We start from the raw sequence: 25,216 nt of genomic DNA, 5'->3' as shown, positions 1-25,216 counted from the left end.
AATGTCACAACCTATTTTTTTTTTTTTTTTAACTTCTTTATTGTAAAACACAAAATAAAACCAGAATATCAGACTTTCGAGAAAATCATGCTTACAATCTTATACAGTGTTACATAAGGTTTCATTGCCTGAGGTTCAAGATAACAAGAAAATTGTAATAAACATCAAGTATATACCATTGACCAGTTTGTGATTGGGTGCGCCTTGTTTTTGACCCCTTCAAGTTGGTTAGGTTAGTTTGTATTTACATTGGCCTACGATGCCAGTGCTCCGACTCCACCCCCCACCCCCACCCCCCATTCTAGGAGACTGGGTTTTAAGTCCAGGTTAAATTTTATAAATCTCTCATGGCTATTCTAAGTCTAGGTGGCAAGTAGTTGGTCCTTGGTGTGTCACACCAGTCCCCCCAAATGTGGTTAAACTTGTCCGGTTTTTGTCTGTGTTTGTAAATTATTTTTTCATATGGTAGGATTTGGTTCACCTGTAGCTTCCACATACTCAGGGTAGGGGTATTGGGGGAGTACCACCTCAGTGCTATGCATTTCCGGGCCATAAACAATGTTTCTTGTAGGAATATTATTTGGTAATGAGTCCAATCTACTTCAGGAATTAGGCCCAATAAGCATATCTCAGGGGAATGTGATAGTGGTACTGGTAAAATAGTTGTAAGGAAATTTGTTACATCCTTCCAAAATTTTTGGATTGGAGCGCAGCTCCAACTCATGTACCAAAAGTCTACGTTAAGATCTCCGCATCTGGGGCACGCTGTGGTTGGTACTCGACCCATATGCCTCAATCGCACAGGAGTCAGGTATGCTTGGTGCGTGAAGTATAGTTGGATAAGTCTATTATTTATCGAGGGGGAGACTTTAAGGTGTGATGAGAGAATGTCCGGGATAGATTCTTCCTCTAACGAGGGAATATGTGTCTTCCATTTATCTATGGCGGGGATTGGAGATTTCAGAGTCTTTTCCCGGATTAGATGGGTGTAGAGTGCTGATACCAACCCTCTGGGCCCCTGTGTCCTAAAGATGCCAATTAATGGATAGGAGGATATGGGTGGGCGGGGAGACGGGAATTGGGCATCCAATGCGTGTCTGAGCTGCAAATACTTGTATTTCTTGAAAGGAGCAAAGAATGTTTGTTGTGTAAATGTCTCCTAGCGTTGCTTTGCCTTTCTGTTCCCAGTGTATCTGTCCCTCCAGTGTGTGCAGTTGGGAGAGTGTAGGGTTATGCCATAGTGGAGTCTCAGCTATTATATCTGTAAAGCCTACTATTTGCTTATCCGCTTTCCAGACCTGTCTAGCTAGCCTATGCAGGGGTAGTAAAGACATGTTTAGGTCCCGAGGTGGTTCTAGAACCGGCCATAGAGATTTGAGGCTCAGGTGGTGTTGCAGGTGGTGTTCTGAGTTAGGTAGGGTCTGTCCTCCCATCCAGCTGTTTAGGTATCTGAGCTGTCCCGCTAGGTAATAATTATAGAAGTCGGGGAGTGCCATCCCAGCTTCGTCTTTTGGTCGTTGCAGTGTTTGAAGACTGAGTTTGGCTCTAGAGGTGGCCCAAATAAATACCCCTGTTAGTGAGTGCAGTTCTTTAAAGGAAACCTACCATTTAGAATGGTCGGTGTAAGTTGTAAGTGAGCTGGTGCCGGTACTTACTTTCGTTAGTGTTATAAACCGCGGTATCGCGGTTTTAACACTTTTTAAACTTTAGAGCAGAGGAGGCTTCGCCGCTGCGCGCCTACACAGGAAATAGCGGAGATGTTGCGCGCGCACGGTCGCGCGCAGCGCCGAAGCCCCTTCTGCTCTAAAGTGTTAAAACCGCGATACCGCGGTTTAAACACTAACGAAAGTAAGTACCGGCACCAGCTCACCATGTGCTGGTGCCCGGTACTTACAGCTTACACCGACCATTCTAAATGGTAGGTTTCCTTTAAAGAATTTTTTGGAGAGAGGAACTGCTGCATGTTGTAAGATATAGAGGCACTTTGGGAGGATTATGAGTTTAACCAAGTTAATTCTTCCCGCTACTGAAAGTGGAAGTGTCTTCCAAACCTTGTCACAACCTATTTTTAATAGAAAGTACAATACTATATTTGGGTTCCACACACATATAGCTCCCCACTGGTAGAATCTGGGGTGCGATCACAACTGGGCCATGGAGGCTTAGGGGCCCATAAGGTGTTACTTTCCCATATGGGAATACTAGTACTATATACCATACGTTACAGTCGGGGGGGGGGGGGGGGGGCTGGCACAGACTTTGCACTGGGGCCCTTCTGCTTCAAGTTATGCCACTCCCTTTAGCCCTGCACAATAATAACCCAAAGTGGCGTACAGTAGTATGGTAAGGCAATCTGTAATGACGATAGATGTATAGATACATACGTACATGGTTAGAATGGGTCCCTCCTTCTCTGCAAAAAAAAAAATAGATATATATTTTTGTACACTTTCACCTGAGTTTATATACATACACATACAGTATATACATACATATAGTATACACACATAGCAAATATACACATACATACACTACCACATACACCCATGCAGAATATACACATACAGCAAATACATACCTAATTCACACCAAATACCACAGATGCCGGGACCCCATGGCGGCTGCGGCTACACCTGTAGTTACGTTCCTGGATATGAGAGAGAGATCGACTGACAGAGGTTTATACGGCTAAATAGGATGTAGATGGATATAATAGATAGAAAGTTAGATAGATAAATGGTTAGATAGACTGATATAAAAACATGGCAGTTCCTTTTATAGTAAATAGCCAGGAAATGAGATTTTTCCATTTCTATCTATTTTGCATAAAATAATATTAATCTTTATTTATATAGCCATTCCATAGCGTTTTACAAATCAAAATATCTACCAAATGTATATGTTGCTATGAAAAAAAGACTAGGAAATAAAATCTTCATCCCTAGAAGGTGTCTTTCCAAAAGTTAAGGAGACATTTACGACTCCTGGTTCCACAAGGGTTACATTTGTGCTCAGGTTGAATTCTATGGAGATCTAGTGAAGTCCTGACAGTCCTGCTGTGACTAGGATGTACATTTCTCTTTAAATTGCCTGAAAACAAGGGCCGGCGGATTGTAAATGAACGGACAATGGGAGCGTGAATTTTGTTTCTGACTTTTTAGAGTTAATGAAAGGCAGGTAGAGCGTTGCTAGGCAACACAAGGACAGCTGGGTATCAAAACATCTCCGGTGCCGGGTAGATCAATAAAGCTGTCAGATTTTAATGATCGGCTTTTTCTGTGAAATCCATTAAAGTGGTGCTGTCACTTAGAAATTCACTTTACAGCTAATTAAAATCACGTAACGAAGCCCTTTATCATACATAACAATGTTAACACCGAATATTAACACTCTGTGGCTATGCTGGAGCGGCACTGAACCCAGATATTGGGCACAGTGGGTGGTAATGGGGCCTGTTTTTATTTTTGCTGTTTTTTTTTTTTTTTTTTTTTTTTTTAATTTCTTGGGTATTTAACCAGTTAAAGACTGGCAGAAGTGTGACTGGGATAAGACATGATTGTTATCTATATAGGAGAATCTGGAAGTCTAATCCCTAATAAGACGGCACCTCTTACATCTCAAATTTTAATTATTTTAAAGGGGTCTTCTGGAAAACACCCCGATATTACCTATTCTGCATCTGATCTGAGGTTCCAGTGGGGGCACATGACCTCCTTCAGCCAATGATGGCCTTCTCACCTGAACTGGAAGCTACAAAGGAAGTGACATCCATTCCAAGGTCATAAGCAAAAGGAGCCCTGTGACCCCAGAACCTCTGGCTGGACCCAGTACAGAAAATCTGAAGTAACAAAGACGTGGGAGCCAGAGTAGAGTGAGGGCCAGTTTACATCTCATTTGGGTCTTGAGTTCTATCCTTCATTTATTTGTGGTTGAACACACAGGACATGTGAAAGTCTTTCCATTAAGTATACAGAGGTAAGGTATAATGGAAAGACTTGCATATGTTCTGTGTGATCGACCACTCTGGGTTTTGGCTCAGAATAACTGATGGAAATAACTGAAGACCTAACAGAAATATAAAGTTGCTATTGGTATGCCTTCTTTTTTATCCCCCACCCAACCCCCTCGGCTTTTCCAGATTCTTTGAAAGCCCCCTTAAATGTTGGCATTCCTATTTTTGATGATGTTATGGTGTCTTTGATGCAGTCTACTACTTCTGTTCCACCTCTGGGTGATTAAATGGATAGCTTATGTCATTTATTCATGGACGTTCACCAATTCTTCCAATCCTTAGACCAGATTAGACTGTGTGTTCTGTGTTCAGAGCAGGTGTCACTCCACCTGGCACCAGCGTAGAACAACTCCATTATGCCAAGAAGCTATACGACTCTGCCTTCCACCCGGACACCGGGGACAAGATGAATCTAATCGGAAGAATGTCTTTCCAAGTTCCTGGCGGGATGGCCATCACCGGGTGTATGCTCCAGTTTTACAGGTAGTTATCTTATGGAGTTATCGCTTTACCTTGACTCTCAGTTTTGTGTAATATCAATGTTGTGGGGGACCTGGGGCCAATGACTAGATAACTCAAGGCTTTAATAAACAAGATGTCATACATAGGGCATCATTCTACAATATAACAATTTACAACTTACTTTATCAACATAAGTGGGATGGGGATGGGTAGGTTGGGTCATTTTCTTCTAGAAACTTTACCACTAGTTTCGATGGGTCTTGTACAGTATTGTCTTTGATCCTAAATAGGGTAAATGTTCTGAGTGTATTTAAGTAAATATTTTCATATACCGGTACAGATGGTCCCCTACTTAAGAACACCTGACTTGCATACGACCCCTATTTATAAACGGACCCCTGGATGTTGGTAATTTACTGTACTTTAGCCCTAGATTATAATAATCAGCTGTAGGAGTTATAAAAAGGTGTCTGCAATTACGCTTTATTGTTAAACCAGGTTCTTATGACAATCCAACATTTTTAAAATCCAGGTGTCACAGAGACCAAAGAAATTTTGGCTGGGGTTACAATTATAAAGTATACAGTTCCGACTTGCATACAAATTCAACTTAAGAAGAAACCTACAGACCCTATCTTGTACATAATCCGGGGACTGCCTGTATATGTATTTGTCATTTTTTATATATGCATTGTATATGTGTGTTTTACAAAATCTTGTGTAACTGCCTGTGCTTCAGTGTATTAAAAAAATGAATGAAAAAAGTAATAATTTGTTACCTTTTGGATGCAAATTATAATAATCTTTCTGGAAACACTGACCTTGACTATATACTTTCCTATACATTTCTCTTCTCCATAAGGTTCTAAAGAATTTTTCTGGTTAACTTTATCCTGACATGTTATGTACATGGTGTTTATATTGTGCTTAGTTTATACTAAAAATTTCTAGAACTGTCTGTTTTTGACCTTTAGTCTTACATTTTTGTCTTTATCTTCTATACTATATGGCAACTGAAAATCTCAGAGGTTTCAAGAAGGATATTTGAAAATATTAGATTTTTGGAAATGTAGTAGGGGGTTATTCTTTAATAGTTGTAATTTCCTAAAGCTTAATCCTGGCTTATTGGTAACAGTGGGATTTTAGCTTACTATTTAATTAGCTTTCTATTTAATTAGCTTTCTATTTAATTAATTTTTTTGCATTTAGTTTATTAGGATATCATCAAACATAAAAATATCAGGGAGTTGCCTTAGTATAACATTCCCATCTTTTGGCCTGATGGCATATTAGTGTGATATCTGATGGTCAATTGGCTCTCAAGGTCTAGGTTCCCCATCAATCTTTGTTGATCACTTATCCCCATTCTTTTTTTTTTTTTAGAGAAACCATATTGCCCCCTAAGCAAAGCCTCTCTTTAGCTGCCGGTAAATCGGCATTGTCCATTTACTCTGTAAATCAATATCTATCATGTGTTGCTTCTTGTGTCTTATGTGAATCCTCAATGTATACCCAGCTGTTTATCAGATGTCTGTCCACATTTCCCCTCTCACGGACTGGTTAATCATTACAGATATTGTCTGGAAGTGATGTGACATGACTAATAATAATATATCTTTAACCAAAATGTGTAATATTTTAACTTGATGTATAGAAATTCTGCAGACACATGGGTTTCTCTATGTATAAATGTTTCCAACCTTTTCAGATAATATATATATCGGAGATCATATGACTCATTGAAATTCACCTTTATGCATTGACCCTGGTTTTTATTTGCATAGTAAAAATATATGTGGAAACCTGAAAAATCTGAGACAAATTGATATATTTTGACCATGGACTTAGTTTCCCAGCAGATCTGTTATTCCATTCAGTGGGAATAGCTACCCACCATGTATTCTTAGTGTAATACAACACATGATGTGACATTTTATTGGCTCTCTAAAAATCTAACTAATGGACAGCTGTACAGGCAGTCTCTGAGTTACGTACAAGATAGATACAAATTCAGAACAAACCTAAAAGAACCTAAGTCGGAACTGTATATTTTATAATTGTACAAATTTTTTATAATTTATAAAAAGTCCAGCCAAATTTATTTTGTTTCCCTGACAATTGTATTTTAAAAATGTTGGGTTGTCATAAGAATCAGGATTAGTAATAAAGCTTCATTATAGACACCTCTGATAACTGTTACAGCTGTTTATTGTAGCCTAAGGCTAAAGCACAGTAAATTACCAACATCCAGAGGTCCGTTTGTAACTAGGGGTCATCTTTAAGTCAGGTGTTCTTAAGTAGGGGACCGTCTGTATATGGATGTTTTATATGCCAAAATATAATCAAAAAACTTGTGTCTTATTGTCAATCTTCCATTGATGTGCTTTTGTCAGTCAGGTCGTTGAAAATCTGTGGCCTGAATGCAGAGAAATCTCCACTTTTATCCATATGCAAATGAGCTCCTAACCTTGTGGGCAGGTCCATGATGCATTGAAATGCTCATTTGCATATAGATGAAAATGAAGATTTCTTTGCATTCATGCAATGCATTTTCTCAAGGAAAAACATGTAATTGATGCAGTCTAATACACCTACAAAGTCTGAAATTCTCTTCAGTTTTTACATAATATTTTCATGTATTTATCGGTTGTATCAATTTTTATAAAATTTCTTGTACAGGACAGTCCCTGCTGTAGTGTTTTGGCAATGGGTTAACCAGTCTTTTAATGCACTTGTAAACTACACCAACAGAAATGCGGCCTCCCCCATCACCCCTGGGTAAGTACTCATTTACATTACTACTTTTATCACTCAGACAATCATTTAAGGGTCCCTCCCTTTTATTGTTTACTAAACTGTTCTTTTTTCATGCCTTTCCTGACTAGAGATGAGCAGGATTGCTTTTTAAGGCCCGGGGTTCAGGTGCGTCCTGTGCAGCCAATCCAGCAAATTGATGCCCCTACCTACCAGTCGTGGCTGTGATTTTCCAATGCTGACCCCTCTAGCCTATCACTGCCATGACTAGTAGGTAGGAGTGTCAATTGGCTGCACAGCCGGCAATAGGTCCGGGTCCACTCATCTCTATTCCTGACCACTAAGTGCTGTTAGTTTTGGTAGCTAATTAAACCCTCTGCTGTCAGATGGGTGGTCCTCGACAAGACTGGACAGCCTGGCAGGACCTACCTGACAGAAGAGTGGCAAACTAAGATTGCGGTGGTGCCATAATGAGCACACTCAATAATTGGGGTCTAGAGAAAATATTCCAACTGCATTGGAATCTGTAGATTTTAGGTGGAAATTTACTTTTATTTATTATCACTGAAGAGAGAACTTTTTTGTGTATTGACATGAGCATACAAGACCCCATGGGTAACATTGCATCCAGTTCTGAATTATTTGGGCGCCTCACAAATTTATTTAAAGGATCTGCATCTGCAAACCCGATGATCCTTTTACTGAGGCCTCAATCTTTCAACGTGATTTGGCTCTCAAAGAATCCCATAATCCGTATTTTCTCAGAAAGCAAAGTTGTGGGGGAAGAGTTGAAACCACACCTAGCATTTTTTGGAGAAAATGATGAAATTGAAACCATAAAATTGTATGTTAGTAAGAACCTGATTCAATATAGCTCAGTGATCATTAACATGAATCTTCCCATCAGATCCAACCAGTATTTTCTTGTTAGTTTTGTAAAGAAAAATAAAAAAGTAAACATCTTCAACCCTAAATAAAAGATACCTTATTAGGTAAATCATTCACCTTACTGTCTGGTCTCCTTCCCTAAGCATAATCCCGGACGTCCCATAACTTTACAATTAAATAGAAAGTTGGCAGACCTTGGCATCACCAACTGAGCCCAACTACCCCATTACCTTGAGCTTGACAGGAACACCCAACTTTGTGACAAAGTTTGTTAAAACCTTGACCCTTTTTTAGGTTTGTTTAAAAAAAAAACTACTTTTAAAGCGAACCTACCACCACGGATCTAGCTATAAAGGTAGATCGGGTGGTAGGTGGAACAATAAATATACAGCAGTAGATGGTCCTGATCACTTCACAGGAAATCAGTCTATTGACCAGGCACAGAAGAAATATAAATTTATAAGCAAATGCCTTAGATATTTTATATAAAACTTAACATTTAATAATACTAGATAAAAATTGTCTCAGCATTGTAATAAAAGAACAGACAAACACAAAAGTATTGTCAAACCTAGTCGGGGACAATCAACAAAGTCCAGGGCTAATGGCCCTGGGCAAAAAGACATCCACAAAGTTTAAGGGCATAAAAATACCTCAGGTATGCAATATAGTGAAATTACAAAAAAAGAAGAGGGGAAAAATTATACAAGACTTGTGTAAAGAAAGAGAGGCTTGGTCTCACCAGTCTTCATTCCAGGTACGGCAAGCATATGGTTAAGCTCTCACCTGTCTTCATCCAAGGAACGGGAGTAGGGAAGTGTGCTGCAGCGCTGTCCTAGTATGCCCTACTTAATCTTCACCCTGATCCCTTGGAATAGCTCCCAGCCCTTACAAGGGCGGTCCCCAGTCTGCCCCTGAATGTGGCTATTATGCCCTAAAAACTAGGGGATGCATTACAAATTCACTTCCCTACGCGTTTCATGTACCGGTCAGGGTACACTCCTCAGGGGAATAATGTGCAGAATTAGATTAAAATAATCAGCTTTTAAAAAGATAATGGACGTTGGCCCATCATCGAAACGGGAGACGGGCAGTAGCTTGTCCTCCCTGTGTAACCATGGACCCAAACGCTAGGTTCAGGACGGCGTCGGCGCCAGAGTCTCTGCGCATGCGCCTAAAATAGGCTGAGATAGGCCTTCCCATACCACGCCTCCGGCACATGACCGGAGTCGTGCGTCATGGTTCTGGGAGGAGTCAGGTGACGGAGTTGCTGAATGACGATTCCAGCTAGCCCGCCCTGTTCGTAACATCACCAACCCTTATCACGCCCATCGATCGCGACGGGTAAGTATCATTTACTTGTAAGGGGGAATGTAAGCCTCAAATCATGCGGGGACTCAATGAAGGGGTCCATATCCGCAGGATAATAATGGGAGTTACCTGGATGGGGGGGCGAGGTTACCCTGTAATTACACCTGGCCAGGTGAACTCCCTCAAATTAAAACCAATGTTTGAGGCTTCAAGTGGGGGTCAATAATTGGTTCTGGTTCATTTTTGTTCTGTACATACTGTACCGAACTATGGCTTATAGTCTTCAAGAAAGTTTATACTCGGAAGCCCTTAGTACTAAGCACCGTGGCTCTGAGTAGTTCCTATCTGTGTAGTCATTATCCACCTACCTCTTCTTTGTTTCCCCAAGTTTTAAGGGCTTCCGAGTATAAACTTTCTTGAAGACTATAAGCCATAGTTCGGTACAGTATGTACAGAACAAAAATGAACCAGAACCAATTATTGACCCCCACTTGAAGCCTCAAACATTGGTTTTAATTTGAGGGAGTTCACCTGGCCAGGTGTAATTACAGGGTAACCTCGCCCTCCCATCCAGGTAACTCCCATTATTATCCTGCGGATATGGACCCCTTCATTGAGTCCCCGCATGATTTGAGGCTTACATTCCCCCTTACAAGTAAATGATACTTATCACGCCCATCGATCGCGACGGGTAAGGGTTGGTGATGTTACGAACAGGGCGGGCTAGCTGGAATCGTCATTCAGCAACTCCGTCACCTGACTCCTCCCAGAACCATGACGAACGACTCCGGTCATGTGCCGGAGGCGTGGTATGGGAAGGCCTATCTCAGCCTATTTTAGGCGCATGCGCAGAGACTCTGGCGCCGACACCGTCCTGAACCTAGCGTTTGGGTCCATGCTTACACAGGGAGGACAAGCCACTGCCCGTCTCCCGTTTCGATGATGGGCCAACGTCCATTATCTTTCTAAAAGCTGATTATTTTAATCTAATTCTGCACATTATTCCCCTGAGGAGTGTACCCTGACCGGTACATGAAACGCGTAGGGAAGTGAATTTGTAATGCATCCCCTAGTTTTTAGGGCATAATAGCCACATTCAGGGGCAGACTGGGGACCGCCCTTGTAAGGGCTGGGAGCTATTCCAAGGGATCAGGGTGAAGATTAAGTAGGGCATACTAGGACAGCGCTGCAGCACACTTCCCTACTCCCGTTCCTTGGATGAAGACAGGTGAGAGCTTAACCATATGCTTGCCGTACCTGGAATGAAGACTGGTGAGACCAAGCCTCTCTTTCTTTACACAAGTCTTGTATAATTTTTCCCCTCTTCTTTTTATGTAATTTCACTATATTGCATACCTGAGGTATGTTTATGCCCTTAAACTTTGTGGATGTCTTTTTGCCCAGGGCCATTAGCCCTGGACTTTGTTGATTGTCCCCGACTAGGTTTGACAATACTTTTGTGTTTGTCTGTTCTTTTATTACAATGCTGAGACAATTTTTATCTAGTATTATTAAATGTTAAGTTTTATATAAAATATCTAAGGCATTTGCTTATAAAAGTAGGTGGAACAATAGGATGTGAAGATAGCCCTTTTAAGGGCTAATCTTCACGTCCCCACACTTTTTTTTTATAACTATTCTCTTAATAGGTAAATTTTGTAAAGAGGCTACTGGGGCGTGGAATAGCAGGAGCTGAGGCTACACAGCGCGGCTACTCCATGCCCCAGTAGCCTCCTTGTTCCTCCTACCCAAAATCTTCGGCGTGCACCTCCTCGTAGCTGCGCGCCCTCGTCTGGTGAACCTGTCGTCTGTGCATGTGGAGAACAGCAGGCCCGCGCTTGCGCGGTCACTGCTCTGAAGCCGGAGCTGCACAGACGAGGGCCTGCTGTTCTGCGCTTGCGCCGACAGCAGGTTCGTCAGACAATGGCACGCCGTGTAGCCTCAGCTCCGGCTACTCCATGCCGCAGTAGCCTCTTTACAAAATTTACATATTACGAGAATAAAAGTTATCAAAAAAGTGTGGGGACGTGAGGATTAGCCCTTAAAAGGGCTATCCTCACGTCCAATTGATCCACCTTCCACTCAATCTACCTTTTATAGGTAGATTCGTGGGGGTAGGTTCCCTTTAAGTTCTCCATAGGCTACAATGATTGGGCGAATGAAAACGTGTTAAATACATTTAGTAACCAAAAGGGAATTGTGGCAATGTAGAAGGGTATAAACCAGGCTTTACAACTCAGATAGCACATTTTATTTGTGGATTGCTCCTATTAGAAACTTCTGGTCCTGAGGAAGGAAAGCAATCTGCCACCTAACGTGTTGAAAGGCTTGTGTATACCCTTCTTCATTGACACTTATTGGCATCGCTTCTCAATTTTATCTGGTTTCTTCCTTTTTGGTTAAAATTGAGCCAGAGAAGCCAAATTTTCTGGGATTTTTAATAATCTGGGTCAGTTCCAGCAAAGCCCCAACCGTTGGCGAGTATGCCTTGATTTAGGTACAGATTCCTGCCACCATTTTGCCCTACGTGGCATCTGGACAGATGATCCAGTCTGAAATTGACATTGTCCAAGAAGAATGTCCAACGGGGCAGTCCAAGCAACACCCAGTTAATAAATAGGATTGGCCCACCATATAGCAAAGTAGAAGAGTTTCTGTTGGACATCTTAACATGCCATAGTGTTTCATCTCCTTACAAGATGTACAGGATGCTCTTGTGTATATTTATATGGTCTCCAAGACTTGGTAGCATTTTAATCTATGTTTTGCTTTCTATGAAAATGTTCTGTTTTGAACTTTCAGCCAAATCGGAGTTGCCTACGTTACGGCTACCGGAACCGCTCTAGCCACTGCTGTCGGACTTAACCTGTATACCAAGGTACGGCAGTGAAGAGTACATTTTCTCTTGTGTTAAAGCTGTTGGACACTTTTCTTCATGTTTTTCAGTAATGCATGAGGGCAGAATCTTAGATATCTTACCAACATACATCTATGAAATGTATTGAAATGTAAAGTAAAGGCCCTGGTTTAGAAATGTCTTTTACCTAATCAGCTGCCATTCATGTTCATGAAATGGTCGGAGATGGAGCGTCATATGATCCTAACTGTCCATGACCAATCTACCTTCCAGGACCTTAAAGCGTTTTGGCCATGAAAGAAAGTTCTCAAATTTTAGTGATGTTTACGCAATAAAGATGACTTTAAGCCTTTTACTTTACAATTTTACTCAGTTTAAAATCCAGAGTGTGGGTGGGGACTCTCTAAGCAGACACTTCCTGATCCCTCTGTGCTGTGAGATGCTGTGTGCTGACAATTTGGTTAGATTATCAGGGTACAGGGTTTAGCTACACTTTCATTTAGCTTCTGAACATTTTACTAGTATCTGACACCTAGAAAAGGAGAGATGAGACAGATCAGAGTCATGAGATAGATATAAGACACAATGACACACTCCATCTCTGCTATCTCACCTATAACACACACACAGTCAGCTCTGCTATGTTTCTTTAGGATAAGGACCTAATCTTGTCTGTAGCTTGTAGAGTAAACTCTGCACTATGCTGCTTGCCAGCAGGAAGTGCCTGTGTCTGAGCTGGTCTTGTAATGCAGGGGGAGGGGCAGGAGGCAGAGTTCACTGCACTGTGCAGACAATAGAAGCTATACGTGAGAATAATCCGACCATAGTCAGAAGATTTACGGTCGGATCCAGGGACAAGCAAAATTGTAAACAGCAGGACTGATAGAGACGGGTTCGAATTTTGTTCATAACACTGAATTAGAGAATGTGTTATTTTGTTTTCCTGAATATATTTAAGAATCTTGTCTTTGTGTGAATACCCCTTTAAGATTGTGCTTGTGAATACTATCATGAGCTCCTGGAAGGTAGACCAGTCATGGATGGTTAAGATCACTTGACCCTCCATTTTCAGCCATTTATGGACAGAAATGGCAGCTGATGAGGTAAAAGACGTTTCTGAACCAGGGGCACTACATTTTAAGAAAGCGGAGCAGAACTTTTAACAGACGCATATTAGTAAATTACCTTATATCCTACAACCGCTTTTACACAAACATTACAAAAACACATGAGATAAAGTGGCCAACCCATTTAACGCATGGCCCATTTTTCCTTGGGCTCCCCATGTAATGATCCCTATTGCAAATCCTGCACTAGGTGCATATATATTCTTCTGACCTGGGGCAGAGAATGTAATGGGTTACAATAGCCCTCCCTATTGTAACTTTATGCATGTAAAGTTTTGCTAACCAATGTACATTAAATTTTAACCACACAAGATTTTTTAACAAGTCAGCTACTGGGGTCTTTTCTTAAGTTACCTATTAACAGAACGCATTCAGGTTACAGTACTGTTTTACATTTACCAACATTGCACACCTAACCTACAAAGTCTGCAGTGTAATACAGTACCAGCTGCAATACCACGCCCCGCCACTGCAGACTGTAGAGCAGTTTACTTGTCAGGAAATTAATGTTTAACTAAGCTCTGTGATTTTGTGATCCTGATCCCCCTTTAAAAATGTTTAGGTGACTATTCTTTTATAAACCGGTAACATATTGGGGGGAGATTTATCAGAAATGTCTAAAAGCAGGGCTGTTCTAGTTTCCAATGGAAACCAATCAGAGCTCAGCTTTCATTTTCTCACAGCTGTTTATAAAATAATAGCTTAGCTCTGATTGGTTTCCATGGGCAGCTAGAACAGTTCTGTTCTCAGACCCTTCTGATAAATCTCCCCAATAGTGATGGAAAGTCCGGCTCTTCTTAGTGAGCTAGCTCATTAGGCTCTGCTCACTAATAAGAGCTGGCTCCTGAACAGCTCCCTATTAAATACATAATAGGGAGCCGCAGGCCAGTCAGTCAAACCACGCCACTTTTAACCTGGTTAAAGGGGGCGTGGTGAGCCGTTTAGCGCGGTTTAGTGAGCCATCGGCTCGCTGAGGTAAGCCGGTTCACGCGACCGAGCTGGCTCTTTGTGACCCATCCCCAATTGTTTCTTGTTTCAGAAAGCGCCGCCGTTGATCGCTCGTTGGGTTCCTTTTGCTGCTGTTGCTGCTGCGAATTGTGTGAACATACCTATGATGAGACAACAGTAAGTTCAGTCCAAAACCATATCTCCTCTCATTTATTGACCTAATAACAAATTTTCATGTATAGCGCCACCATATTCTGAGCGCTGTACAGATCATTAGCTACATATACAAACTAGATTTAGACGCTATAAAGCAATAACATGGTCAGATGATACAATAGGAACGAGGGCCCTGCTCCCAAGAGCTTACAATCTATGAGGAATAATTTTTGGTGTACTGCATTCTGATATAAACTTCCCAAGAGGAATATGTTGCTGCCAAGATTTCCTATAGCCATGTCTCAAATAGGGTATTCACATTCAATAAGTTTTGACAAGTGATTGGTGGACTATTATCGGACCCATTGTCGGCAATACTGCGATTCTTCTGTAGCTGTTGGACCGTGATCCACCAATATATTGCAGAATTCAACCTACACACCACGATCCGGAACAATAAGTGACAATGAATTCCTATCCACTGCAATTATACTTTATTGAACTGAAAATCCGCAGGTTTTCTGCATTGTGTGCAGGTAACTTGAGGGGGGCCTTTTTACACAAATATTTGGTGTATAAGACTTCTGCTGTTGTTATGGCCTATTCTAGGAATATCATTCATGTCGGATGCTTTATTTTCATTGTGTATGAGCAGCTGTAGATGGTGTCCAATAGCAATATACTTTCCTTTTACTGTTAAAGGAACACTCCAGTCAAAGCTAATTCATTAAAGGGCATCTACCACTAGGATGAATGACTGTATGCAAATGTGCCTGAAGGGCTCCGGGCTCCATAGGTGTTAATGGAGCCTGGAGCCCCTCAGGCTCATTTGCATACAGTCCTTCAGCCTGATGGTGGATGTCCTTTAACCCCTTAATGACCGCCCTATTGGCTTTTTACAGTGGTCATTAAGGGTTTTGGGACATCGGTTCAGTATATTGCTGATGTTGGGCTGTGATATCACAGCCCAGACCCGGCACTAAGACCCGGGATCGGAAAAACTCCAATCCCGGGTGTTCAACCCCTTACACGCCCCTCATAAAATCCTAGAAAAATGAGAGGATGCATAAAATATCATCTCAACATAAAGCAGACATTCCGTAAATGTGAATTATTAAGCTTTTTGGGTAGTTTTACTTCCTTTCTGGAAAGCAGAACATTTCAAACATTTCTTAAAATCACCTGGATATATAAAAGTGTTCCGAAGTTACAACCAATTATCGTGACACAGGGCAGATTTGAAAAATCGAGTCTGGTCATTGAGCTGAAAACTAGTGTCGGTGATAAGGGGTTAAGTAATGCATTGTGGAGGGCCTGAAGGGAGGAGCATGGCCAATTTTAATTGTATTCCTAGAACCTGGAGTCATGGTCCTCCCTTCAGGCCCTGCACAAGATATAATCCAATGTATCAGCTTTGACAGGATTGTTCCTTTAAGAACACATGCACACTCAGCCGAACAAAGGTACAGAAGCAAACTCTTGATCGGCTATTGAACATTTTAGAAAATGTGGGATAAAGTGATTAAACTTATTGTTTCGTAGGGAAATTCTTAATGGTATCGCAGTGACGGATGAGAATGAAAACAAGCTTGGACACTCAAGGGTAAGAACGTTCTGTTGAAACTTGGTGTGTAATTGACTCATAAGTCGGGAAACAAGACTCGGACCTATGGTATTACAGCTATACTCATTGAAACCTGAAACTTAACTGTAATACCTGAAATAGCCTAAGGACAAAGGTGGCACTGTTTGTGAACATAAACAATCTTAACAGGATGCAATTTTTCTCATGCAATCCCTTTTTGTAGAAATATGGAGTTTCTGCTTCTGCATGAGAAAAAAAGAAGAATGCATACTTGGCCCGTTACCAGCACCCAATTCATGCTTTCCTTTAGAACATACGGCAGTGGTGGCGAACCTATGGCACGGGTGCCAGAGGCGGCACTCAGAGGCCTTTGTGTGGGCACCCGGGCCATCGCCCCAGCACACCAGACAGGACTCAAAGAATCTTCCTGCAGTTCCAAGCAACTTAATAGATGCTGCTTTCAGTTGTATTTTGATAGTTACTTCGCCACTTGGGATTGTAGGAAGAGGGAGAATTAGACAGGGTCGAATTATTTTTGGAGGACCTCCTGCTGGCCCCAAGATTCTCTGTGTACAGAGGGACACTGGAAATATATTCCATCTTTCTACTGTGTTGCTGTCCTCAGGAGGCCAATATGATTGAAATTTGTTGAACAGGGAGCAATAAGTTACTGTTTTAATTTTTGATTGGCACCTCGCAATAAATACGGGGGGGTTTGGGTTGCAGTTTGGGCACTCGGCCTCTAAAAGGTTCGCCATCACTGACATACGGTTTACAGACCTGCACCCATCCAGTGTGTCACTAGAGCCTGGCAGTGACTGGCCTCCTCGGACCATGGGATGTTACTACCATTTACCAGGGGAGTTGACTTCCTTTGCTCTCTCCTGGTCCAAGGATGCAACAAAGTGGTGGATGTGGGTTATGTGACCTCCAGGAACCTCCATATGGGCACACGCCTAAAAACTTTCCCTGACCCCCATATCCCCACCCTGAACCTGGCCCCTTCAAGATTCCTGGAAAACACCTTTAAGGAAAACAAGAGTTTAAAAAGGTTAATTTAAGAGTCACGCAGTGCATCCAATTCACAAAATAATAAACGAGACAGTTTCCCTCATGTACGCGATGAGGATGGTAATACCGGCCGCAGCGTCTCCTGGTGTTTAAGGGCTCACATATCCCCAGGAATTTTTGACATATAGTAGATGCAGAAGTAGATGCCAGGTGGATAGGTGCGCTGGTCAAAACAGTAGAGGCGAATGTTATCAATATCCTTTATTGATGACCTTTCTGATAAGACAACGCATTTCAACCTTCCTCAGGTCCAATAAAATCTACAGGCTACTGGAGTAATAGAGGCAAGAGGTCTAAGCCTAATGTGCTAGAAATTACTATAAGTGATGGTAAGGGAATGCGAGTCCTCTGGGGGTAAGCGGATAAAAGGAGTAAAAGGGGGTAAGCGGGGGTAAAAGGATAGAAAACAAAATCTACATACAATTCTATAAATTATATTTACAGCTGAAGACTGCGGATGTAATTTGTGTACAGTGAAGCTGTGATGTTATGCGGCTATAGAGTCTACTTAAGAAATACAAATTATTATTTCTGTGCAGAAGTCTCTGCGTTTCTACTGCAGTGCAGACAAAACCGAAATACCTGCTGCGTTGTAACAGTAATTCACCGATAGAGGGCAGCACACACCTGCAAAACGTGCAAAGTATCGTAGATGAATTAGAAACCTGTTCTGACGCCCTAACTTCCTATAAAAATGTGCAGACCACTTTCCCGAAATACGTACAACCCCCTGTCATAACCTCTGTATCTTATAATAGGACAAATGGACCAGGATTGTCTGAATTATCTGAAAGGGGACATTTAAGTAACATTAATTGCTGAGTAGAGTGCATTGTGCACCCTGCTATTTTTTTAGATCCTACAGTAAACCATTGAAACCGGGGGGTAGAAAAAGATCAGGGGCTCTAGTGCGCTGCCAGAACAAGACCCCTATTACCGCTGCAGCCACAGGGACCAATATCGCCCCCTATAGGAAAAATTGTTTAATAGTATTACACCTTAATATTAGTACTTTATTATACATTTGTGCTAACTTTGAGTCTTCATTTTATTTGTGATTTTAGAAAGCGGCCATCAAGGGTATCAGTCAGGTGGTGGTCTCCAGAATTGCCATGGCTGCCCCTGGGATGAGTAAGTAATGGATTGTCACTGGAGGACACAAGGATATATATTTACTTCCTAATCTATACAAGATGAATTGCTTTTACTTTCAATACCCAGTGTTAAAGGGATGGGCCTCCTTGGCAACCATTTTTGTTAAACTGTGTATACAACAAAAGGGTTTAGACCAAGTTAACAAATCCTCAACTTCTGTAAGGTGATGAGCTGTTAAAGAGTTTGGTCACCTGGAGAAAACTTTAATAGGATAAGTATAAAACCCTAACAGGGTCACCCATATCAAATTTAGCCTGATAAATTTTTATGTTCATCTCCAGGGATCCAGGGGTCATGTGACTTGTGTTGGGTCAAGTTCAGTACCTTGAAGCCCTGTTCGCTTTTGGCGGGGGAGCAGGAAACTTTATAATATGGGCGACCCTTTTGGGGTCTTATATTTGTTCTTGTAGTTTGCTATAAGTGGCTAACCCTTTTAAACCTGTTTCCCACCAGATAGTTTGCTCACAGGGCGGATCCTGGAATCATTGAAATGCATTCGACAGGTCTGTCCAGTTCAGTGATTCTAGGTTCAGTCCAGTAGATCCCACAAGCGTGCAGATACAGACCAAGTTTGTCACAGCAAAAATCTGTGTTGGGACCCCCACGATACTGAGATTTTGTAAACATGACACTTTAGCGGTTTCATTTATATCTGTAGGGCCTGCTAGAGATTGTCACTATGGGAAATCCTATGAATCGGGTCCCATCTCACCACGTGAAGATAGTGGCAAGCATGTTACCACCTCATTCATCACACTATCCCCAATGAGATGAAGGAGCTCTCTTCTGTGTCTCCTTTGTAACAGTCTCTGTAGTCTTCTATCTGTCCCCTACTTGTCATTAAATTACATTTGGTAGATAAGAGATATGAAGGGGGACTGCTGGGTCCTATTTGCATTCTGTTACTCAGGAGATGCATAGGTCAGCCTCAACAGCTGTATACACAAAACCATAGCAGATATGTTGTTCAGACTATTTGCAAAGGCATAGAATAATCTAACCAACCTGATAAAACTCCTGTGTCTGGGAGGTCAGCAAACTTATCAGAGATGTTAGGTTGATGAATGATGAAGCTAATGTCGTTATCATCGGGGTTGGTTTTGTACTAACAAACCTGTACCAGGCCGAGAGCTATGATATTATTATATAATGTTATAGTATTGTTATGCATTATAAGTGAATGTATTTGTGAGGGGGGAAAAAACTGAATACATAAGGGTTGATTCGACTCGGTTCGGGTCGGTTTTATATAACTCTATATATTGTATGCTTATTTTATTATATCTGCCTGTATTCTTAGCATTTTTGTTTTGTTTCAGTACTGTTACCAATTCTGATGCAAAGATTGGAGGCGTTTCCCTTTATGCAGGTATCTGAGCCTTATACTGTATTATATGTGTGTGTGTATGTGGCCGCCATTCCTTAGGACCCGCTTGCCTTATGGGTTACTTTCATGCAGTCCCCATATAATAAAAATTGTCAGTTCCCAGTCAGTCCCCCTATAACACCACCATATAGTCGTCTAATAGCACTGTAGAATAAAGCTGAATTCTTTTGGCAGCTGTTTTAATGGATGTATCAAGTATTAGGTTAGTGGTGCCATCACTTTAAGAACTGGCGGCGTCATACTACAGCTTTCTAGGTAAGAGGGATGAGTAGCCTCCTGGCCAGGTGCCTTGATCTAGCAGAGCTACAACATATGCAGAGGGGTTAGAAAAATTGGACAGGGAATGGGGAGGGGGCATTAGAGGGTCTCATGCATAACCCCACTGTATGTGGCACTTGCTGCTTTGCAGTGACCTGAAAATTTTATATCACTTTATCTGTTCCTTCTGGAATAGAAATACTGGTTTGGCTTTAATCCCACATCATGTCACTAGGCTTCCTGTAAGTCATGCTTGATGGTAAAGGAGCTGCCTTTCAAGGTAGCAAAAAGAGGCAATGTTTTCCTTGTCCCATCCTGGAAAAACGTATTTGCATGTTTCCCAGAATCCCCTAGTGGATTATCAATGGCTATTATAGGATATTCCATCATTTCCCAAAATTCTGATGAAAAAAAATATGCAGTACTCACTGTAGTGGACTAATTGTAACAATTTATTATATATTTTTGGAGAAGGAGTAGGTCCATTTTATTCTGACTCCACCAAAATGGTCTCCGACTCCACATCCCTGTTACTGGTCAAGAAAAATAAATTGTATAGCATTTGGTTAAAATCTGTGCTCCCAATCGCCATGAATGGAGGTTGCTACGTATGTGAGGCAATGTGTCCTTTTTGGCTGGTCGCATGAATGGGGTCATTGAACTGTCGTTCGCAAGATATGTTCAGGTCCTATTAGTGGTACCGGGTTCTATAATGTATTTATGACTCCTATTTATCCTGTGTATATATGTCATAAATAATTGACTTGTGAATACCCCTCTAACTTGAAACTAGTACAAAAAGTGTTTTTCTACTGTTTTTATATTTTGGGCTTTTTCTTAATTTGCTTTATATTTTTCTACAGAAAATCCGTTTTCTCCATGCTCCTCTACAAGTTACATTGGCTGGTGGATTGTAAGTACATTTTGAAGAAATTTTGGCTTTTTAACAGCTATTAAAATTGTCTTGAAGGAACAGTTCATTAAAGGCTGAACAAAAGTGAGGTTCCTGCAGTAGAAAGTTCTACTCCATCTATGGGTTCAGGGTAACAAGGTGAACGTTAAGGGTCCAACAGTTAGAACCCCCATGATCACGAGAATGGACCTCCAGCAATCCTGAAAATGGGATAATAGGTGTTTTGGTTGTTTTAATTTTCATTTAAATCTACAGGAGTGGTCAGAAATTGCAGAAAACAGTGCTCAAGTATCTCCAGCCTTCCCATTCACTGTCAATGAGAGTGACAGAGATTGTCAAGTGCTTCACTCATTAGTGAGAAGGGGACCCTCATTCTCTGGATTGCTGAGGGTCCCATTCTCATAATCAGAAGGGTCCCAGCAGTCAGATTCTCGCCAATCAACTTGTTATCCCTTATCCTGTGGTTAGGAAATAACTTGGTACAATCCCTTTAATTGACATTTCTGAGGTCTGGACAATTTGTATTGGTAAAGGAAACTACAATATTTCTTACCCAATTGTCCAAGTTAGGGTTTGCAGCCAGAGATGTTTGCTGTTGGCTTTCTCCCCCTCTGTATTGCTGCTCCTCTTTCATTTTCGGATTCTGTACCCTCGGCCTCCTATGACTATGAGCATGTAGTTTCGCTGATTGTTAGCATCCATATCAATAGACTTTGTACCTATTCAGCATTATGTTGATCTCATATACTTTTTTTTGCCATTCTGTGTATTTGCTCTTTTGTCTATTATTAGATTTGGTTCATGTCACTGATTTGTCCCTGCCTGAGTTAGTACATTGAGTAGACAGAGTATGAATACATGACTGATGACCATTTGATTCCCATCAGCGATTGTTGGATTGAAAGCTGCTCCGTGCCTTAATGCCAATGTCATGACTCCTTATTACGATAGGTCTGCGGATACTTTGTGCTTTCTCAACAAACATCAGTAGATTCCTGTAAAAGTCGCAGCGAGTACGATTTGTAATGGTTCTTGCAGACTAATTGCCAGATTTAAAGTGGTATTTTGGGTTTAAAAAAAAAAAAAAAAAAAAAAACTTCACCTATCCATAGTATTGGTTGTAAACATATTCTATATAGCAGTGATGGCGAACCTTTTAGAGACTGAGTGCCCAAACTACGACCAAACCCACTTTAAATGCAAAGTGCCGACATGGCAATTTAATCAGTAACTGTTGCTGTTTTGTCACAGCTTTTAATTGCATCTGTGTCCTGGGGACACCAATACAGTTTAAAGAGGAGACATTCAGATTATCATTGTTTCTTCCTTCCAAGGGCCCCTGAACAGGAAGAATTCCGGGGCCCAGACCAGGAGCTCCAATAATAATGCAGCATTGTCTGCTCCTACTTGCTCCTCCTTTAGTCCCAGACAGATAAGGATTTGTAGCTTTAAAATAGCACTGATCACAGCACTACCTAGGTGGCCAGGGACTGCAGGAGGAAGTTTCCAGAGTCCAGTCTGAAAACTTTGTGCCGGGGTGATGACCTGGGTGCCCATAGAGAGTACTCCAAGTGCCTCCTATGGCACCCGTGCCGTAGGTTCGCCACCACTGCTATATAGCATGATGTAAAACACACGGGGAGATTTATCAGAAGTGTCTGAGAGCAGAAATGTTCTAGATGCCCATAGCAACCAATCAGAGCTCATCTTTCATTTTCCCACAGCTGTTTATAAAATTAAAGCTGAGCTCTGATTGGTTTCCATGGGTAACTAGTACAGTTTTACCTCAGAAACTTGATGATAAATCCCCCAAACAGACTCTCATTACCTAGTAGGTTCTGGATTCAATATGGGACCCGGTGACTATGTAGGTATTTTTTCACTTACTTATTGATAGTGTGAGCTAACTTTCACTTTCTTTGGTATTTTACCTGTGTGAGCTGTGTATTTAGCAGTCTTTTGTTTTCCAGCTTGCTCTTCATGGTTCCCGTGGCCTGCTCACTGTTTCCACAGCGATGGTAATGTTTTTCTCTAATAACTTATCAGATTGTGTCACGATTACAATAGTAACATATACTGTAGATGGATGTGTAATGCTTCCTCGTCCTCTATAGTGTGACCTGATGTTGTACTTGTCTCCTGCCCTGACCAAATATGTATGTAATTCTGTAGTATGCCTTGTTGCCCGCCGTACCGTAGTATTTCGGAGATACATCGGTGCTACAGAGAGGAGCCCTTTCTACGGGCTACGGAGCAGTACGGTGCCACACCTGTGCTGCGCCATACCGCTCCCGCACAGGGCCGTGAGCCCATAAGTATATGGGGGACGTATATGCTCTGTATATATACGTCGGCCATATATATACGTCCCCCATACGTTCGTGTGAATGTGTAAACCTTTGCGGTTCTATTGTCGACCCAAAAAGTCAAGTGCAGCAGGTAATGTCGGTAATTGAGTGGTAAGTCTCAGTTCACACCTGTTTTTGATCTTTCCGTTACACTCTTAAACTGAGGGCTAAAGAGTGTTCTTCAATGACTTTAACCCCTTAAGGACGCAGGTTTTTTTTAGCTCATTTCTCCCTTTCCACCTTCAAAAATCCATAACTTTTCCATTTTTTCCATGAGCTGTGTGAGGGCTTATTTTGTGTGTGACAAATGTTACTTCTCATTGATGTTATTTATTATTTACTGCAGTGTACTTGAAGCTATAAAAAAAATTCCAAATGTGGAAAAAAAAACCGCATGTGTGTCACGTACTTGTGGGCTCAGTTTTTACGACTATACTCTACTATATTCTTTGGTTCACTACGATTGCGGTGATACCACATTTATACAGGTTTTATTGCATTTTAATACATTTTCAAACGCATGTGTACGAAAAAGAAAAAACTTTTTTTGCCATCTTCTGACCTTAATAACTTTTTTGCGAAATGAGGCAATGTTTTCAATGCTGCCATTTTGAGGATTGTGCAACATTTTGATCACTTTTTATAAAAAATTTTTATGTCATGTAAAATGGTGTGAAAGTCGCGCTTCGGACATTTGGACGCATTTTCCTTTAGGACGCCATGATACCTAATGTGTTTTGTGATTTTTACTGTTTATTATTATCTGTTCCAGGGAAAGGGGGGTCATTTGAATTTTTTATATTTTATAAATTTTTAACATTTTTAAACTTTTTTTTTTCACTATTTCTTAAACCATCTAGGGTACTTTATCCCTAGATGGGCTTATCGTTCCTACCATATATTGCATTACTACTGTATTGCAGTATATGGTGTTTTTGCATATGATTCATTACAATGAGCCACTGGCTCATTGTAACAAATCTTCTGAAACCATGCAGCTTCCGATCTGAGATCTGACGGCCGGTTACAATGCCATGGGGGGAAATGCTATTGGTGTAATGTAATACAAGATTACACCATGCAGATACTATTTAGCACCTCTGAGGAAGCATCCAGATACAAATTAGGGATGCAGAAACGCGTTAGGTGTGACTAACAATATGTAAAATAGGCTACTGACACTACCAGCGCCTTTATCATGGTCTAGAGTGGCTATGAAAAGCGTATTCCACTAGACGTATTATTTGGCTCGCTAGCCGGGACAGTGCAATATAACTGCAATAACGGGACTGTCCCCTCTAAGGACTATTTTACTAGTCCAAATTGCTGGCCAATGCTTGAGAAACAAAGTTGTTTACATTATTTTGTGAGGCTATTCCTACACAATTTTAAAGAAATCTGCGGTGGATATATCCCTCGCAGAGCGTGAAAGGGTTAAAGGAAACCTCACATTTGATTTGATGCATTATGAAGCAAACAGACCTCGAAAATGCTGTAGCTACAATGATGCAGGATCATATCTTGGTTAATCCCTGAGCTGTGTGATTTTGCGATAAAACAGCTATAACTTTATGATAATGAAACTCTGCCCCTTCTTTGGCTCCTTCAGCGCTTCTCCTAGCAGGAGAATTCTTCTTGTCAGGAGAAGATGTTGCAATCACTGTTTTTCCTGCCAGACAGAATAATCAATTGCTGCACCATCCCCCAGCTGCTGTGTATGAGTGATCCAGCTCAGGTTGATTAGTCATGCTTGACTAACCTCCATTTGTAATTACTTGGCAGTGTTGATCGAGGCAGCCATGCTGACCCAGCTTTCCCAAGGTCCTGAATGTTATAATAGTTTTTTCAGCAAAACCACTCAGCACAGGGATTAGCCACGATATGATCATCTATCAGAGTAGCTACAGCATTCTCAAGGTATGTTTGCTTCATAATGCATGAAATCAAATAGTAGGTTTCCTCTAACGGAAGGATAGAGGAGAGG

General features: G+C 41.3%; 1 protein-coding gene across 3 annotated transcripts in view; it reads left to right on the top strand.

Annotated features, from left to right (window-relative positions):
• SFXN2 (sideroflexin 2) overlaps positions 1 to 25,216 on the top strand; it is a 34,125-nt gene that overhangs the window by 8,159 nt on the left and 750 nt on the right. For all 3 annotated transcript variants that reach the window (XM_072131057.1, XM_072131058.1, XM_072131059.1), the window contains exons 3-11: positions 4,325 to 4,495; positions 7,154 to 7,252; positions 12,230 to 12,305; positions 14,451 to 14,536; positions 16,058 to 16,118; positions 18,236 to 18,302; positions 19,646 to 19,695; positions 20,835 to 20,884; positions 22,855 to 22,902. In XM_072131057.1, coding sequence (XP_071987158.1) covers positions 4,325 to 4,495; positions 7,154 to 7,252; positions 12,230 to 12,305; positions 14,451 to 14,536; positions 16,058 to 16,118; positions 18,236 to 18,302; positions 19,646 to 19,695; positions 20,835 to 20,884; positions 22,855 to 22,902 — 708 coding nt within the window. The remainder of the gene's footprint in view (positions 1 to 4,324; positions 4,496 to 7,153; positions 7,253 to 12,229; positions 12,306 to 14,450; positions 14,537 to 16,057; positions 16,119 to 18,235; positions 18,303 to 19,645; positions 19,696 to 20,834; positions 20,885 to 22,854; positions 22,903 to 25,216) is intronic.

Source organism: Engystomops pustulosus, chromosome 11 (assembly GCF_040894005.1).
Source record: "Engystomops pustulosus chromosome 11, aEngPut4.maternal, whole genome shotgun sequence".
Taxonomy (NCBI): domain Eukaryota; kingdom Metazoa; phylum Chordata; class Amphibia; order Anura; family Leptodactylidae; genus Engystomops; species Engystomops pustulosus.
This window is presented reverse-complemented; position numbering and strand designations above follow the sequence as displayed.